The sequence below is a fragment of the Nycticebus coucang genome, chromosome 18 (assembly GCF_027406575.1).
Source record: "Nycticebus coucang isolate mNycCou1 chromosome 18, mNycCou1.pri, whole genome shotgun sequence".
NCBI classification, from domain to species: Eukaryota; Metazoa; Chordata; class Mammalia; order Primates; family Lorisidae; genus Nycticebus; species Nycticebus coucang.
Window position 1 is genome coordinate 40,577,188 of NC_069797.1, and position 18,324 is coordinate 40,595,511.

The 18,324-nt window shown below is 38.5% G+C and overlaps 1 protein-coding gene across 1 annotated transcript in view; it reads right to left on the reverse strand.

Moving 5' to 3' along the window:
- The window catches only part of APPBP2 (amyloid beta precursor protein binding protein 2), a 90,547-nt gene that overhangs the window by 18,203 nt on the left and 54,020 nt on the right, over positions 1-18,324 (reverse strand). The window contains exons 5-9 of the mRNA XM_053570198.1: positions 9,077-9,245; positions 7,119-7,208; positions 4,296-4,363; positions 4,113-4,218; positions 2,845-2,969 (exon numbers count right to left, since the gene is read on the reverse strand). Coding sequence (XP_053426173.1) covers positions 2,845-2,969; positions 4,113-4,218; positions 4,296-4,363; positions 7,119-7,208; positions 9,077-9,245 — 558 coding nt within the window. The remainder of the gene's footprint in view (positions 1-2,844; positions 2,970-4,112; positions 4,219-4,295; positions 4,364-7,118; positions 7,209-9,076; positions 9,246-18,324) is intronic.

The following is an 18,324-nucleotide window of genomic DNA, read 5'->3' on the forward strand; positions in this document are numbered from 1 at the left end:
AGAGTGAGACCCCGTCTCTAAAATATAGCCAGGATTTGTGGTGAGCACCTGTAGTCCCAGCTACTTAGAGGCTGAGGCAAGAGAATCACTTGAACCTAAGAGGTTGAAGCTGCTGTGAGCTAAGATGCCATGGCACTCTACCAAGGGTGATCAAGTCAGACTCTGTCTCAAAAAAAAAGAATATATACTTGATGGTATCAACCAAAAAGGTTCTGTGAACTAAAATTCATGAAATTTTAATCCTGTTCATTTATCTGCTGACTCAGAGGAATGAATGTCTCCTATTCTGTAATTTTTCTTTTTTCTTTTCCTCGCTCTGTCACCCTTGGTAGAGTCCTATGGCATCACAGCTCACAGCAACCTCAAACTCTTGGCCTCACGTGATCTTCTTGTCCCAGTTTTTCATTTTTAGTAGAGACAGGGTCTCATTCTTGCTCAGGCTGGTCTCAAACTCCTGAGCTCAAGAGATCCACTACCTCAGCTTCCCTGAGTACTAGGATTATAGGAATAAGCCACCGCGCCTGGTTCTATTTTGTCAATTTTTTTTTTTTGAGACAAGGTCTCACTATGTCACCCTCAGTAGAGTGCGGTGGTATCACAGCTCATAGAAACCTCAAACTCTTGGGCTTAAGCGATTCTCTTGCCTCAGCCTCCCAAGTAGCTGGTACCATAGGAGACTGCCACAATGTCTAGCTATTTTTTTGTTGTAGTTGTCATTGTTGTTCAGCTGGGTTCGAACCCGCCAGCCCCTATGTATGTGGCTGGTGCCCTAACTACTGAGCTACGGATGTGGAACCTATTTTGTAATTTTTTTTTTTTTTTTGTAGAGACAGAGTCTCACTTTATGGCCCTCTGTAGAGTGCCATGGCATCACACAGCTCACAGCAACCTCCAGCTCCTGGGCTTAAGCGATTCTCTTGCCTCAGCCTCCCGAGTAGCTGGGACTACAGGCGCCCGCCACAATGCCCAGCTATTTTTTGGTTTGCAGTTCAGCCGGGGTCGGGTTTGAACCCGCCACCCTCGGTATATGGGGCCAGCGCCCTACCGACTGAGCCACAGGCGCCTTACCGGCCCTAAAATTCTTTTTTTTTTTTTTTTGTAGAGACAGGGTCTCACTTTATGGCCCTCGGTAGAGTGCCGTGGCCTCACACAGCTCACAGCAACCTCCAACTTCCTGGGCTTAAGCGATTCTCTTGCCTCAGCCTCCCGAGTAGCTGGGACCACAGGCGCCCACCACAACGCCTGGCTATTTTTTTGTTGCAGTTCAGCCGGGGCCAGGTTTGAACCCACCACCCTCAGTATTTGGGCCAGCGCCTTACTGACTGAGCCACAGGCGCTGCCCCGTATTTTGTAATTTTTAATGGTGAATTCATTTTAGGTAGAGCTAGATCTATAGGATATCTGTATAGTTTGGGTTCAAAGTTAACTATTTCCATTCTGTACTTTCTCCTACAAGGTATCCAGGGGAACTAGCAGCCCCAAAGTGGTTTTAAACATTTTTCTTAGTTTGGAAGTCCTGTAAACATTAACCCCAAACTTAAGAGTAGTACAGGTATGTAATTATCAATTTCCCTGTGAAGACCTTTTCAGAGTCCAGAGCTCAGACGGACAAGTGCTCTTGTCATTTCTCTCCCAAAGGATAGATTTTTGTTTCCCCCAGTCTGTCTTGTCTTTTCTCTTCTTGGTTTCAGGTGAGGATTTTACTTCTAACACCCTACCTCCTGTGAGTTCAATGTCTCTTAAACCCAGGATTGTTCAACTAAGGTTACAGAAATTTCAAAGTTCCCATCACCCCAGAGCAGTTATATCACAGTCCACGCCTCATCCTTTGGATTATGGTGTCAATTACTGGCCCTTGCAGATTTCCTCTCACTTTTGTTTTCTTTTTTTTCCAGACAGAATCTGTTGCCCTAGGCTAGAGTGCCATGGAGTCATGGCCCACAGCAACCTCAAACTCCTGGACTCAAGTGATCTTCCTGCCTCAGCCTCCCAAGTAGCTGAGACTAAAGACACCTGCCACAGTGCCCAGCTGATTTTTCTATTTTTTAGTAGAGATGGGGGTCTTACTCTTGCTCACACTGATCTCAAACTCCTGAGCTCAAGCTATCCTCCCACCTTGGCCTCCCAGAGTGCTAGGATTACAGTTGTAAGACACCACATCCAACCCTCCCTTCATTCTTGTAAACTCAGTTATATATTTAAAGTAGATTATTGCTATGTTTTATTCAATATTTCTACGTGTTTTGAGTGAACAGTTTTTAGGTTATTAAGTTTGCTAGAGGCCACTGTGTTACTCAAAAGAAACTGAATGAAACACTCAAGAGATAGCTCATACTATATCTGAAAATATACAAGTCTCAAAATTAAACCATATCAAGGCTAAATTAAATGGTCTACAAATTGGTATGATTTTATTTATTTATTTAGAGACAGAATTTCACTTGTCTCCTTCGGTAGAATGCCGTGGTGTCACAGCTCACAGCAACTTCAGACTCTTGGGCTTAAGCTATTCTTTTGCCTCAGACTCCTGAGTAGGGACTACTGGTGCCGGGTGCCTGGCTAATTTTACAGAAGCTGGTTTCGCTCTTGCTCAGGCTGGTCTCAAAACCCATGAGCTCAGGCAAATCCACCCGCCTCAGGCTCCCAGAGATCTAGGATTACAGGTGTGAGCCACCATGCCTGGCTCAAATTGGTATGATTTTAAATGACTTCAAGAACGTTTTAGGCATCCAGTAAAGTTCTAAGAAGACAAATTTAATCCACAAAGTATATCTAGTGCCACTATATTAGGGAAAAACAACTAACAGTATTTAATCCTTCACAGAAAAGGAATGTGGAACTTACAGTGCATTGTCAAATTTCCCAGAGCTGTACTGGTGAACATAAGAAGAATAAGCCAAGTCTTCATGAGCTGTTGCTACATGGATATTCTTGCCACCAAACACTGACTGTCGAATGTCAAGAGCTGCCTGGAAAAATAATAAAAATATTTGATTATATCGTGAACCTTCAGAAAATATGACCTATTTAAACATAATAATTTAAAAATATAGTCTATATACTCAATCCCATAAACTTTGAAGCCAACAAAGTCTTGCCATGTTTATTTTTTATCTATTTATTTTTTTTGTTGAGACAGAGTCCCACCATGTCGTCCTTGGTAGAGTGTTATGGCATCATAGCTCACAGCAACCTCAAACTCTTGGGCTTAAGCGATTCTCTTGCCTCAGCCTCCCAAGTAGCTGGGACTACAAGTGCCCACCACAACGCCCTGCTATTTTTGTTGTTGTTGCAGTTGTCATTGTTGTTTAGCAGGCCTGGGCTGGGTTCGAACCTGCCAGCCTCTATGTGGCAGGCGCCCTAACCACTGAGCTATGGGTGCCTAGCCTGTCTGCTATATTTCAATCACAGTAGAATATGAAAGTGACTTTATGAAGTGAGTGTATGATGCCCCATAATCATATCATTGTATACAGTTATGATTTAATAAAAAAAATTAAAAAAAAAAAAAAAAAAAAAAAAGAAAGTGACCTAGGAGGCCTTAATTTTTCAAGATGGAATCTGACTTAAAAAGCAACTGCTTAATAATAATCATTATTGCTATCTGGGAATTGAATCAATGTTTTTCTCTATGTCCTTTTTCAAAAATGAATGGTAAAATTGAGGATATCTTGTCTACAGCAATGGCATAACATGTCATTTACCTAAGAATGACTAAGAAAGATTGTTGTCAGCCCTCCTTGCTGTTACAAAGGCAGTATGGTGACATTTGCTAAGTCAACACAGATAAGCCATCATTTGGGGGGAAAAAATGGAAAGATACTCCTAAATATGAGCCTACAATCCAATAATTCTTTTCCTTAATGATTCTCTTTAATTCCTAAAATATTAACTCCTAAGCCTTCAAGGTAATACTTAATAAAAATAATGGTATGCCTATGTGTGTCTGGAGGAGAGCTCTGAGTTATTTATTACTCTTTAAAACTAAACACTCTAAAAATTAAATAGCAGGTAAAAGTTATTTTTAAAGAGTGGCATATAGACTGCAAGGAAATACAGGTCAACAAGTTAATTTAAGTTGAGAGAAAAGAAAAGGATAACCATCAACATACCTGATAAATTGCAACAGACTGACAGATATTATCTACATTGAGCAAGTAGAACCCATAATCTAGCAGTGTATCAGAATATTTTGGGTGTTTGGATCCAAAATGATCCCTAAAAAAGATACAAAACTATTAGGACATAAAGTAGAGAGACAATTAAAAATGATATTGTTAATAACAATTACCTACCGTGCCAAATACACTGCATGTTTAATTAATTGTTCAGCCTTCTTAAATTCACGTTTTACTACACAAGCCTAAAGATAAAGTGAAAAATTGTTAAATAACTTAAATAGTTCATTGGAGCGCTAAAATAAGTAAAGTCTATATATTCTGGCTATAATAGTCAATAAGAAAAAAAAAACCCTCCAAACATAAGTAGATGGTTCTATTTATATTTCTTTCCCTCCAAGTATTTAAAAATTCTCCTATAAACAGATCTATTTATAACCTGGGAAATTATAAGAGTTTAAAGTTTTAAGTCATTTTTAGTATAAATCTATTACAACAAAGTTACCTTATAAAGCTGTATACTGCCCTCTTTCCATATTGTTAAACTAAAATGGTAGTGGGGAGGTTTGGAGATTTCCCACAGTATTTTCTTTTTTTTGGCCGGGTTGGGTTTTGAACTCACCACCCTTGGCATATGGGGCCAGTGCCCTACTCCTTGAGCCACAGGTGCGGCCAATTTTCTAAGGTACTTATATACCAGTTCTGGAGTGGCTTACCATAATGTTTTACAGTTTTCACCTAATAATTTTTATATGCACAGAATTTTGAGTTTTCCTATTATGTCTTTTTTCTTTTCCTTTGTTAAAAAAACAGATAAGGGTCTCACTATGTTGCCCAGGCTGGCCTTGAACTCCTCTGCTCAAGCAATCCTCCAAGCCATGCTTGGCTTCCTATTCTTTAGATATTTTGCACCATAGCCCAATATGGTGGCACACGCCTGTAGTCCTAGCTACCTGGGAGGCAGAGGCAGGAGGACTGCTTGAGCCCAGCTGCTTAAAGTTGTAGTATGCTACGATCACAGCTGTGACAAGCCATTGCACTCCAGCCTGGGCAAAATAGCAAGACGTCTAGGATGTATACTTGTTCTAAACTGACTGATTGACTCTGTATCTCATAGAAATCTTGGCCTCTTTCAAATCTGTAATTTAGGAATCTTTCTTCTAATTGAATTTCCATTAAGTAAAACTGACTAATGTGAAATATTCAAATTTGGGAAACTTCTACATAAAATGAGTAAATCTGAAAGTACATTAATGCTTTAAGGCCTCATTACACCAAAACAGCAGTTTTAAAATACTATTAGCAGGCCTCAGGTGGGTAAAGCACTTACTTAGAGAATAAGAAAAAAATAAGAGAAAAATCAAACAAGGCTTGTTTACTGAGTCAAGTATAGCAAGCTGTCTTGCTGGAGACAAGATTTAACAGTAGGCTAAAAGATTTAATAGTAGGCTGTCCGTTAGCATAATAGTGACCAAAGCCCACACAATTTTGGCCTAAGAATGCTATAAATGTTCGAGAAAAACAAAAACAAACCCAAGCTCCAAAGGTACCCAAATACTACTTAGGGTTTTTTGTCTTGTTTTTTAGACACAAGCTCTTTCTTGCTCTGTTGCCCAGGTTGGAACACAATGGCACAATCACACCTCACTGCAGCCTTGAGCTACAAGGCTCAAGTGATGCTCCGGCCTCAGCTTCCTGAGTAGCTAAGACTATAGGCACATGCCACCACACATAGATAATATTCTTTTTAAACATATTTTTGTAGAAATGGATTCTTGCTCTGTTGCCTAGGATGATATTGAACTCCTGGCCTCAAACAATCATCCCATCTTAGCCTCCCCAAGTGCCGGGATTATGGACTTGGGCCACTGTGCCCATACTTTCCTTTTGAAATAGGGACTCTCTAACCAGACTGGAGTGCAGTGGTGTGATCATAGCTCACTGCAACTTTAACTCCTGGGCTCATGTGATCCTCCTGCCTCAGCCTCCCAAGTAGTTAAGACTACAGGCACACATCACCATGCTTGGCTAATTTCTTTATATTAATAATTTGTTTTTGGTAAAGATAGGGTCTTGCTATGTTGCCCAGGCTGGTCTCCAACTCCTGGCCTCAAGTGATCCTCCCACTTTGGCCTCCCAAAGTGCTGGGATTACAGGTGTGAGCCACCATGTCTGGGCTCCAAATACTACTTTGATCTGTACTTCAGTGATCCGAAACAACTGTCAAAACAAATTATTTCACAGGTTTCTTAGTAAAGGAAAATTAGTTAAAATCTATATGGGATAACTGTAGTTAGAAACCAGATTTCTAAAAATAAGCACAGAAACTTTTTTTTTAATTATTGGGGATTCATTGAGGGTACAATAAACCAGATTACACTGATTGCATTTGTTAGGCAAAGTCCCTTTTGCAATCCTGTCTTGCTTCCAAAAGGTGTGGCCCCACACCAAGGCTCCACCCCCTCCCTGCTTCCCTCTCTCTGTTCTTCCTTTCCCCACCGCTCCCTCCTTCAAGCACAGAAACTTTTTGAAAATAAACTTATGTCTATGCAATATAATTAATATGCTAAGTAGTAAATTTATTAAAACAAATTTAGTTCAGCCATAGTGGCTCATGCCTGTAATCCCAGCACTCTGGGAAGCCAAGACAGGAAGACTGCTTGAGGTCAGGAGTTTGAGACCAGCCTGAGCAAAAGACACTTTGGCCACCAAAAATAGAAACATTAATCTGGGTATGCTGGTATGCACCTGTCATCCCAGCTTCTCAGGAGGCTGAGGCAGGAGGATCACTTGAGCATAGGAGGTTTGAAGATTGCTGGGAGTTAGGATAAGGCCATGGCACTCTAGTTGTCACTCACACTAGAGCTTTATTAGGCTTTGATTTTTTTTTTTAAAGACAGAATCTCACTCTGCCACCCAGGAGCAAGATTGTCTTACAAAAAAAATTTTTAAGCCCAATAAATCCTATAATTCATTCAATCATTTTAACATTATATTCACCTTAGAAGCTTGTCTTAAAACATCCACCACAACTTTGACGGGTAAGCCTGCCGTGATTTCTTTCATTGCCTCAATGCACCATTTGTATGCCTGGAAAAAAAAATTTACAGAAGAGACAGAACCATGATAAATCAAATTGATAGTATTTAACGAAATGATGGCAAAGTTTTTCTTTATGCTTTCAAGTGCTTAAGTAAGAGCATATGCAAAACATTTACACTTAAAATTTTCCCTCTGAGGCTAAACTTTCTAGAAAATATAAATGTGTTCCATTATTTTTACTCTTAATATCTATAGCTTGTCTCAATCAGAACTCACAGATACATGACGTATTTTCAGGAAATCAGAGGCCCAGAGCCTTTACATATCCTTGTCCCTCTGCCTTAGAACGTATTCCCCCTTCCTCTAACCATTTAACTAACCTAATTTGTCTTTCAGGTTTGAGCTCTAGACTAGGTTTCCTGTACTTTCCTTCCCCTACTGTAACACTTATTATTTTATATATTAATTGCCTGTTGTTTAGTTTATGTCAGCTATTGTTCTAAGAACTTTGTGTACATTAACACACTTAACTGACTCAGCAGACCTATGAGATACCTACCATTACTATGGGAAACTTAGGTACAGAGGGCTTAAGTGACAGGCAATATGCTAGGTCTATAGCAGGAAAACAAAAAATGTCCTTCCTCTCCTAGTGCTTAGTGACAGAAAACAAATTATCTTGGATATTGGTAAGTGCTATAAACAAAATATTATGAAGGATCATAAGGAATGGGGGGAGAACATATTAGAAAATAAATATTTCTCTTTTGCAAGTTTCCTTCTCTTGTATTTCACTTAAAAGATACATCTATTCAGAAGCAATTTTGATGCAAAAATAGATAAAAGCTACTTACCTAACTCAGGTTTAGGTCAAAAAACTAGTCTATAAGATACTAAAAGAGTTGATTTTGTCCTAAAGCAAAAAGGTAGCATTTTAAAAACCGCAGTGGACTGTAATATAAAATATTTACTGCCCCACTCTCTCTTTTCCTCTTTGGGAAGGATATATTACTCTTTCACACTGAAGACAAACATTGAAGACAGGCCATGTGACTTCCTTTAACCAATTAATATATAAGAAGTGAAATGTGTCATTTCTGGAAGAAGGCTCTAAAAGTCAAGAGTAATTGCCCAGGAAGCTTCTGCCTTTGCTCCAAGGGTGATGATAATGTTACAGGTAGTTGTATTAAACCATAATGGGTCTTAATCAAAGTGTAGATATAATGTTAAGTAGTCACAGCTATCCCAAGACAGGGATATAACATAAGCAAGAAATAAGTTTTTATTGTTTCAAAACCATTGCTATTCTGGGGTTGATAGTACCTCAGTATAGCCTAGCCTATCCTGACTAATGTAAGAATAGGGTAAGGCTCATGCCAGTAATCCCAGCAGTCCGGGGAGGCTGAGGTGGAAGGACTGCATGAGGTCAGGAGTTCCAGACCAGACTGAACAAGAGTGAGACCCCATCTCTACAAAACAAAATAGAAGAAATTATTGGGTGTGGCAGTGTGTGCCTATAGTCCCAGCTACTTAGGGGGCTGAGGCAGGAGGATCATTTGAGCTTAGGAGTTTTAGGCTGCAATGAGCTATGATCATGCCACTGTACTCCAGCCAGCGTGACAGAGTGAGACCCTGATTCAAGGAAAAAAAAAAAAATTGAGGCAGAGATACAGTTGGTCAAATTAGAAAGGAATAAAACCAAAACTAACCCTAAATTGCACATGTATATATTTAAACTGCATCTCACAAATATTCCTTCTGTCTGATTTTAAATATTCTATTACAAATGTGTATTGCTTTCAGTAAACCTAAAAGATAAAAATGAGATCTACAGGAAAAATAAGAGAAGACTACTTGATTTATCTTATTTTATAGGTATTTATTGGTCACGATGAAATGCACCTCAAAACGCTTACCTCATCATAGTGGCTTTTTGCAAACAGGAGTGCACAAAGTTCTCCATAGAGTGCAGCTTTGTTTGCTTGCTGGCCATGTTTTGATAGCTTATCCATATATGTCTGAGCTAACTTAAATGTTTCTTCACCCAAATGATATTTACAATTTCCATTTCGCACATGAAGCAACCTGCAACAACACAAATAACATGTCTTTATTTTTGATGTTTCCATCATGGTGGACCTGATGATCTCTTATGGATCACCAAGCACTTATATGAATTAAAGTAACTAGATGCAAAAATGAGGCAGCATCAGAAAACAATTGTCTGGACTGATCTGAGGTTGACTAATGCTCATGAAGAAATACATGCTCTTTCCAGAAAGCTTTCTATGATTAATTTCTTCCACCTTTGCTTCCTTATCTTCCCTAAATATTTTATATACTTTGTACACTTAGCATGAGCTGCATCTAAAAAAATATTTACTCTTTTTGTTTCAAATACAAAGTAATATAGTTTCAATATAAGAAACTTAGAAAACAAAATCAACAGGAAATACCCACCAATAGGACCCTTGCGAGTTGACCGCTCAAGGGGCTATAACAAACTGGTCAACATACAGAGGTGGTCAACATAAGGAACGAGACCTACTGTACTGATACAAACATGTGCTGCGTGTCTGGTCTATGAAAATTAGGTCACCTTATGGAGGTGGCCAAACTATGGAGGTTCTACTGTATTTGTGTAACACCTGATCAATTACCACTGATTTCATGATACTCCATAACTGCTCATTTCACAGATAATAGCAGTGGTATCAACTATTTTATAATCTTTATTTTCTATGGTGGAAAATACAAAGTTCTTTACACAAAGTAACTGTACAACTAATGATATGCAAGAGTAGTGAAATGTTTCAGATCATAGTGAACTTTAGACAGTAACAGATCATACATCTATACAGACTATGTAATATAGGAGAACAGTGTTAGGACTAGACATGTATTTATGTATCTATTATAAAGCTGGCTAGAACATCATATCCATGTATCAGGTCAATATCATTTCCTAAAAATGCTCAGCCTGAGAGGGAACAAAGGTATAAAAGCCATTTAAAAGAAAACCAAGGCCAGATATGGTAGCTCAAGCCTGTTACACCAGCACTCTGAGAGGCCAAAGCAGAAGGATCATCTGAGGCCAGGAGTTTGAACTAGCCTGGGCACAAGGTTAATACTCTATCTCTACAAAACATAAAAAGAATTAGCCAGCCATGGTGGCATATGCCTGTGTTCCTAGCTACTTGGCTGGCTGAGGCAGAAGGGTTGCTTGGGTCCAGGAGTTCGAGACTGCAGAGTTATCACTGTGTTACTGCACTGCAGCCTTGGCAACAGAGTAAGACTCTGTATCAAAATCAAAAAACAAATGAAAAAACCAAGAAGTACACTGAAGTTGGGAAGCATTCTTCAAGAGTATAAAATCAACGGACAGTTAAAATTTATTTATTCTATCTATACCAAAAATATTAACAGATTAGTAATACAAACTGAGAAAAATTCAAACTATCTTCTCATCTATCATATTTTTATATAGTCAGGGAAAACAGAATAACTTCAAATGAATCAGGACTTAGCCGGGCGTTGTGGCAGGCACCTGTAGTCCCAGCTGCTTGGGAGGCTGAGGCAGGAGAATCACTTAAGCCCAAGAGTTTGAGGTTGCTGTGAACTGTGACGCCACGGCACTCTACCAAGGGCGACATAGTGAGACTCTGTCTCAAAAAAAAAAAAAAAAAAAAAGAACCAGGACTGATCAGTAAGGTGATGAACACAATTCAATGTCAGTGTGTATTCTCCCAATACTTGCCATACAGTCATCTGCTTTTAGAAAAGAATACAACCCTCAAGAATAATAGTATACTAAGGTTAATCCAAAATTTGGGAGTATCTTTTCTAATACTAAATTCCAACTTAAAGCTGAAATGAAGTAATTTGTTAGGCTACTCTAGAATGGTGATTTGACTGGATTTATATTTTCAAGCAGAAATCGAAAAATGGGAAAAGTATATGTTTTAGCATACAGATAACTCTTCATTCTGATAAGTATACTGATAAAGAGATAAGGTCATTTGACCATCAAATTGCTGATCTGATGACCAAATAGTGGTTTGTAATAACCTTTGGAAAAAAATGGAAAACAGGGCATAGGAAAACAGACTTGAAATCCTGGAAAAGATAGAGTAAAAAGAAATAAGGTAGTTCGGATGATAGTGTTCTGAGAGACTCTCACAGTTTAGTGACTGAGCATCTACTATGTACCAGTTTTCTAGACAAGGGTAAAATGGTAAGTAAGAGAGAAAGAATACAGGATCATTGAGAAGCTTGTATTCTAGTGGGGAGGAGAGGGGTGCCAGAGTAGGCAAACATTTAAGGATAAAGGCTGGGGAGATCATAAAATAGACTACTATGAATAAGAGCTTCTTAAAGGAGATACTCAGGGTGCACAGGGAAGAATTCTCTTGAGGACGTACCATCTGTGGTGACACCTAAATGATGATGACACAGCCATGTAAAGATGAGGGGCAAAGTATGGTCCAAACAGAAGGAGCAGCAAGTAGCCGGCACCGTAAGACCAGAGGGTGGGTAGTAGGTCTAGCATAGCCAAAGGACAGAAAGAAGGCCAATGCATCTGGAGTACAGTGAATAAAGGATTATGTAAGGAGGAACAAGAAGGGAGAGAGAAGCAAGGTTTCATAGATCCTTGCCAGCCATGGAAAAGACTTTTGGTTCCAACAGTTAAGTGAGGTGAATTATGTTCTAGAACAAGGATATCTAACAATTTCCTGAGATGTTAGAAATGTTCTGGCGGCGCCCGTAGCTCAGTCGGCAGGGCACCAGCCACATACACGGAAGCTGGCGGGTTCAAATCCAGCCTGGGCCAGCTAAAGCAACAATAACAACTACAACACAAAAATAGCTGGGTGGTGTGGTGGGCACCTGTAGTCCCAGTTACTCAGGAGGCTGAGGCAAGAGAATTGCTTAAGCCCAAGGGTTTGAGGTTGCTGTGAGCTGTGACAACACAGCACTCTACCCAGGGGGACACGGTGAGACTCTGTCTCAGAAAAAAAAAAAAAAAGAAATGTTCTGGGCGGCGCCTGTGGCTCAAGGAGTAGGGTGCCAGTCCCATATGCCAGAAGTGGCGGGTTCAAACCCAGCCCCGGCCAAAATAAAAAAAAAAAGAAAGAAATGTTCCACATTTGTGTTGCTCAATTTGGTAGCCACTAGCTACAAGTGGCTATTAAGTATTAGAAATGTGTCTACTGTGACTGAGAACCAACTTTTAATTAATTTAATTTCAATTAATTTAAATATAAATAGTCACATATGGTTAATGGCTACCATCTGGGACAATGCAGACAATTCTAGAAAGAATGCACTGTCTGCAGTGTAGAGAATGGACAATAGTAAAGCCAAGAGTGGAAGCAAAACAATCAGGACAGAGATATCACAGCTGTCCAAGAAAAAAAATCCTGAGGAAAAAAGGATTAGTATTTGAAATCCAGATCAGATGCTTAGCTAAATGGCTGGATGACACAGGCACAGGCTGTGAATTTAGACAATGAAAAGAACAGTGCTTATTTCTCATTCCACAATGCTAACAATTACATTTCTAACAACCTGCATGGTTAAGTATTCTAAAATAATAATTTCTGGGAAGTTATTTAGCAATTAGCACATGATGAGGCAGCAAACTAAACATTTTATGCCAAAAAGGCACAGCTTGATATTTTCTCCAAACTCTGTTGGTTGGCTATTGAAACAAAAGGACAAATTAAACATATGGAGACTCTTTAGTGTCTGTGTGTCCATCTGGGCAGGATGCAGAATCCAAGAACTTTCTGTCCAATGTACAGTCTAATTTTGTCTCAACTCTCAGACTAAGGGAAAGGCAGGTTCTCAAGATTCCCCAATGTGGTATTACCATGAAAACACACTATTTTACAACAACGCACGCTATTTTACAACAACATAGTATCATGTCTATCTGATAAACAGCTGTTGTCAAAAGCAATTACTTACAGTAGGACCTCTGCAAGTTGATCACCCAATGGACTGTAACAATCTGGTCAACACATGGCGGTGGTAAGGAAGGTACCCCATGTAAGGAACTAGTCCTTAGTGTATGTGGTATATACCCTTACCTATGAGAATTAGGTCAACTTAAGGAGTGGTCAGCTATGGAGGGTCTACTGTGTTTAATTGGTTAAACTATTGTTTGAAATGGAAAATATGAAAATTCAGAAGTCATTAGAGTTTGTTTATATATATATATGTCTATAAGACTGGGCAAAATGACTAGCTAGATCAGTGGTTCTCAACCTGTAGGTCACGACCCCTTTGTAACAATGAAAATACATCCTGCATATCAGATATTTACATTATGATTCATAACAGTAGCCAAATTATAGTTATGAAGTAGCAACATAAATAATTTTATGGTTGGGGGTCACCACAACATGAGAAACCATATTAAAGGGTCGCGGCATTAGGAAGGTTGAGAACCCCTGAGTTAGATCCTCATCAGCCAGATATGACAAAAATAAAATACACTGAAAGTAAACCTAAAAGAAAAAAATTTCTCTCCTTCTTACAAGTGCCTTGTTCTAAGAACTAGTTATAAATTTTGGAAATAAATAATGGTTTAGAAGTGGAGGTTGCATAATGACAATAAATACTACTACGGGTTTTTAGAATTTGTGTATTATGATAGTGAAATATATTAAAATTGGCCATATTTTTAAGAGCATAAAATCAGTAGTAATAATTATATTCAACATGTTGTGCAAACATCACCACCATCTACTTCCAAAACTTTCCAATAACAGCTCTGTAAGCATTATACATTAGCTTCCCACCCCCCTTACTCACAAGCCTCTGAGTGGAATCATACAGTATTTATCACCTTTGTGTCTAACTGAATTGTTTAAGATAAAATTTTCAAGGTTGATCCATCTTGCAGCATGTGGCAGAACTGGCTGAATCATGGTATATATATGCCAAAATTTGATTATTCATCTGTTGATGGACACTTGGGTGTTTCCATCTTTTGGCTCTTGTGAATAATTCTGCTGTGATACACACAAACATCTTTTTGAATTCCTGCTCTCAATTGTATTAGTTATATACCTTGGAGTGAAACTGCTAAGTCATATGGTAATTCTATGTTTAGCCTTTTGAGAAACTGCCAAAATGTATTCCACAACAGCTGCAACATTTCATATTCCCACCAGCAGTACACAAAGGTTTCCAATTTCTTCTTATCCTTGCTAACACTTATTTTCTATTGTTTCCACCTTTTTTTGTTTTTTTTGGCCAGGGCTGGGTTTGAACCCGCCACCTCCAGCATATGGGACTGGCGCCCTACTCCTTGAGCCACAGGCGCCACCCACTTTTTAATTGTACCCGACCTAGCACATAGAAAGTGGCATCTCATTATATTTGATTTGTATTTCTCTATCAATTAGCAACACTGAGCATCTTTTCATGTGCTTACTGGCCATTTATGTACAGTAGTACTTCCATAGTTGAACACATCCTTACATTGACCACCTCCTTAAGCTGACTTAATTTTCACTGGACACGCATCACATGCATGCATCAATATCGTAGGCGTAGTTCTTTATGTTGACTACCTCTTTATGTTGACCAATTTGTTACAGTCCCCTGGTCAACTTATAGAAGTTCTACTGTATCTTCTTCAGGAAAATGTCTATTCAAGTCCTTTGCCCATTTTTTAAATTGTGTTGCTTGTCACTGAATTATAGTTCTTGATACATTCTGGATTCCTGATTTGCAGATATGTTCTCCCTTTCTGTAGCTTGACTTTTTAATTTTTCTTTCTTTTTTTTTTTTAATTGAGGCAGAGTCTCACTTTGTTGCCCTGGTAGAGTGCTGTGTTGTCACAGTTCACAGCAACCTCAAATTTTTCAGCTCAAGCAATCCTCTTGCCTCAGCTTCCTGAGTAGCTGGGACTGTAGGTGCCTGCCACAACACTCAGCTACTATTTTTTTTAATTATTAAATCACAGCTGTGTACATTAATGCAATCATGGGGTACCATACACTGGTTTTATAGACCATTTGACATATTTTCATCACACTGGCTAACATAGCCTTCCTGGCATTTTCTTAGTTACTGTGTTAAGACATTTATATTCTACATTTACTAAGTTTCACATGTACCCTTGTAAGATGCACCATAAGTGCAATCCCACCAATCACCCTCCCTCTGCCCATCCTCCCTCCTCCCTATATTCTTAGGTTATGACTGGGTTATAGCTTTCATATGAAAGCCATAAATTAGTTTCATAGTAGGGCTGAGTACATTGGATACTTTTTCTTCTATTCTTGAGATACTTTACTACGAAGAATATGTTCCAGCTCCATTCATGTAAACATGAAAGAGGTAAAATCTCCCATCTTTCTTTAAAGCTGCATAATATTCCATGGTGTATATATACCACAATTTATTAATCCATTCGTGGATCGATGGGCACTTGGGCCTTTTTCCATGACTTGGCAATTATGAATTGGGCTGCAACAAACATTCTGGTACAAATATCTTTGTTATAATGTGATTTCTGGTCTTCTGGGTATATACCTAGGAGAGGAATTATGGGATTGAATGGCAGATCTATTTTTAGATCTCTAAGTGTTCTCCAAACATCTTTCCAAAAGGAATGTATTAATTTGCATTCCCACCAGCAGTGTAGAAGTGTTCCCTTTTCTCCACATCCATGCCAACATCTCTGGTCTTGGGATTTTGTGATATGGGCTAATCTCACTGGAGTTAGATGATATCTCAAAGTAGTTTTGATCTGCATTTCTCTGATGATTAAGGATGAGCATTTTTTCATATGTCTGTAGGCCATGCGCCTGTCTTCTTCAGAGAAATTTCCTTTCAAGTCCTTTGCCCAGCCTGCGATGGGATCACTTGTTCTTTTCTTGCTTATATGTTTGAGTTCTCTGTGGATTCTGGTTATTAAACCTTTGTCGGAGACATAACCTGCAAATATCTTCTCCCATTCTGAGGGCTGTCTGCTTGCTTTACTTACTGTGTTCTGGGCTGTGCAGAAGCTTTTTAGTTTGATCAGGTCCCAGTAGTGTATTTTTGAAGCTGCTTCAATTGCCCGGGGGGTCCTCCTCATAAAATACTCGCCCAGACCGATTTCTTCAAGGGTTTTCCCTGCACTCTCTTCTAGTATTTTTATAGTTTCATGTCTTAAGTTTAAATCTTTAATCCAGTGAGAGTCTATCTCAGTTAATGGTGAAAAGTGTGGGTACAGTTTCAGTCTTCTACAGGTTGCCAGCCAGTTCACCCAGCACCATTTGTTAAATAGGGAATCTTTTCCCACTGAATGTTTTTAATTGGCTTGTCAAAGATCAAATAACGGTAAGTAGCTGGGTTCATCTCTTGGTTCTCTATTCTGTTCCATACATCTACCTCTCTGTTTTTGTGCCAGTACCATGCTGTTTTGATCACTATCGATTTATAGTATAGTCTGAGGTCTGGTAGCGTGATTCCTCCTGCTTTGTTTTTATTTTTGAGTAATGTCTTGGCTAGTCCAGGTTTTTTCTGATTCCATATAAAACGAAGTATTATTTTTTCAAGATCTTTAAAGTATGACAGTGGAGCTTTAATAGGGATTCTTTTAAAATTGTATATTGCTTTGGGTAGTATGGACATTTTAACAATGTTGATTCTTCCCAGCCATGAGCATGGTATGTTTTTCCATTTGTTAACATTTTCAGCTATTTCTTTTCTTAGAGTTTCATAGTTCTCTTTATAGAGATCGTTCATGTCCTTTGTTAGATAAACTCCCAAATATTTCATCTTCTTTGGCACTATTGTGAACGGAATAGAGTCCTTAACTGTTTTTTCAGCTTGACTATTGTTGGTATATATAAAGGCTACTGATATATGAATGTTGATTTTGTAGCCTGAGACGCTGCTGTATCCCTTGATCACTTCTAAGAGTTTTGTAGTAGAATCCCTGGTGTTTTCCAGATGTACAATCATATCATCTGTGAAGAGCGAAAGTTTGATCTCTTCTGACTCTATATGGATACCCTTGATCGCCTTTTCTTCCCTAATTATGATGGCTAAAACTTCCATTACAATGTTAAAGAGCAGTGGAGATAATGGGCAACCTTGTCTGGTTCCTGATCTGAGTGGAAATGATTTCAATTTAACTCCATTCAATAGGATAATGGCTGTGGTTTTGCTGTAGATGGCCTTTATCAGTTTAAGAAATGTCCCTTCTATACCAATTTTCTTAAGTGTTCTGATCATGAAGGGATACTGGATATTATCAAAAGCTTTTTCTGCATCAATTGAGAGAATCATATGGTCTTTGTTTATTAATTTATGTGCTGAATTATTTTTATAAATTTATGTATATTGAACCAGCCTTGAGACCCTGGGATAAAAACAACTTGGTCATGATATATAATTTGTTTGATGTGTTGCTGGATTCTGTTTGTTAGGATCTTGTTGAATATTTTTGCATCTATATTCATTAATGATATTGGTCTATACTTTTCTTTACTGGTTGGGTCTTTTTTTTTTTTTTTTTTTGAGATGGGGTCTTGCTCTTGCACAAGCAGGCCTTGACCCTCCTTGGCCTCCCAGAGTGCTAGGATTACAGTCATGAGCCACCTCACCTCTTTTTAATTTCTTGATAATGTCCTTTGAAGCACAAAAGTGTTTTATTTTGACGAAGTCGAATTAACCTGTGAATAGTTTTATTTCTTCCTTTCCAATATTTATGCCTTTTATTTTTCTTGTCTAATTCCTTTAACTAAGACTTTTGAGAACAATGTTGAACACCACCACTGAGAGCAGGCATCTTTTGTTTGTTTCTTCTGTGAGAGCAGGCATCTTTGTCTTTCTGGTCCCATGGGAAAAATTTCTGTCTTTTAACATAGAGTATGATGTCAACTGTAGTTTTTTCATAAATGCTCTTTATCATATTGATTCTATGACTGGAAATGATCATTTCTAGTCCTTTCTAGTCCTAGTTTTCTGAATGTCTTTTTTTCTTTTTTTAATCATGAAAGGTGTTGGATTTTGTCAAATGCCTTTTCTGTGTCAGTGGAGATGACTATGTTTTTATTTTTCCTTTATTCTATTTGGTGTATTACATTGGTTATGTAATGTTGAACCACCCTTGGTTTTTTGTTTCATTTTGGTTTGGACTTTTGTTTTTTTTGAG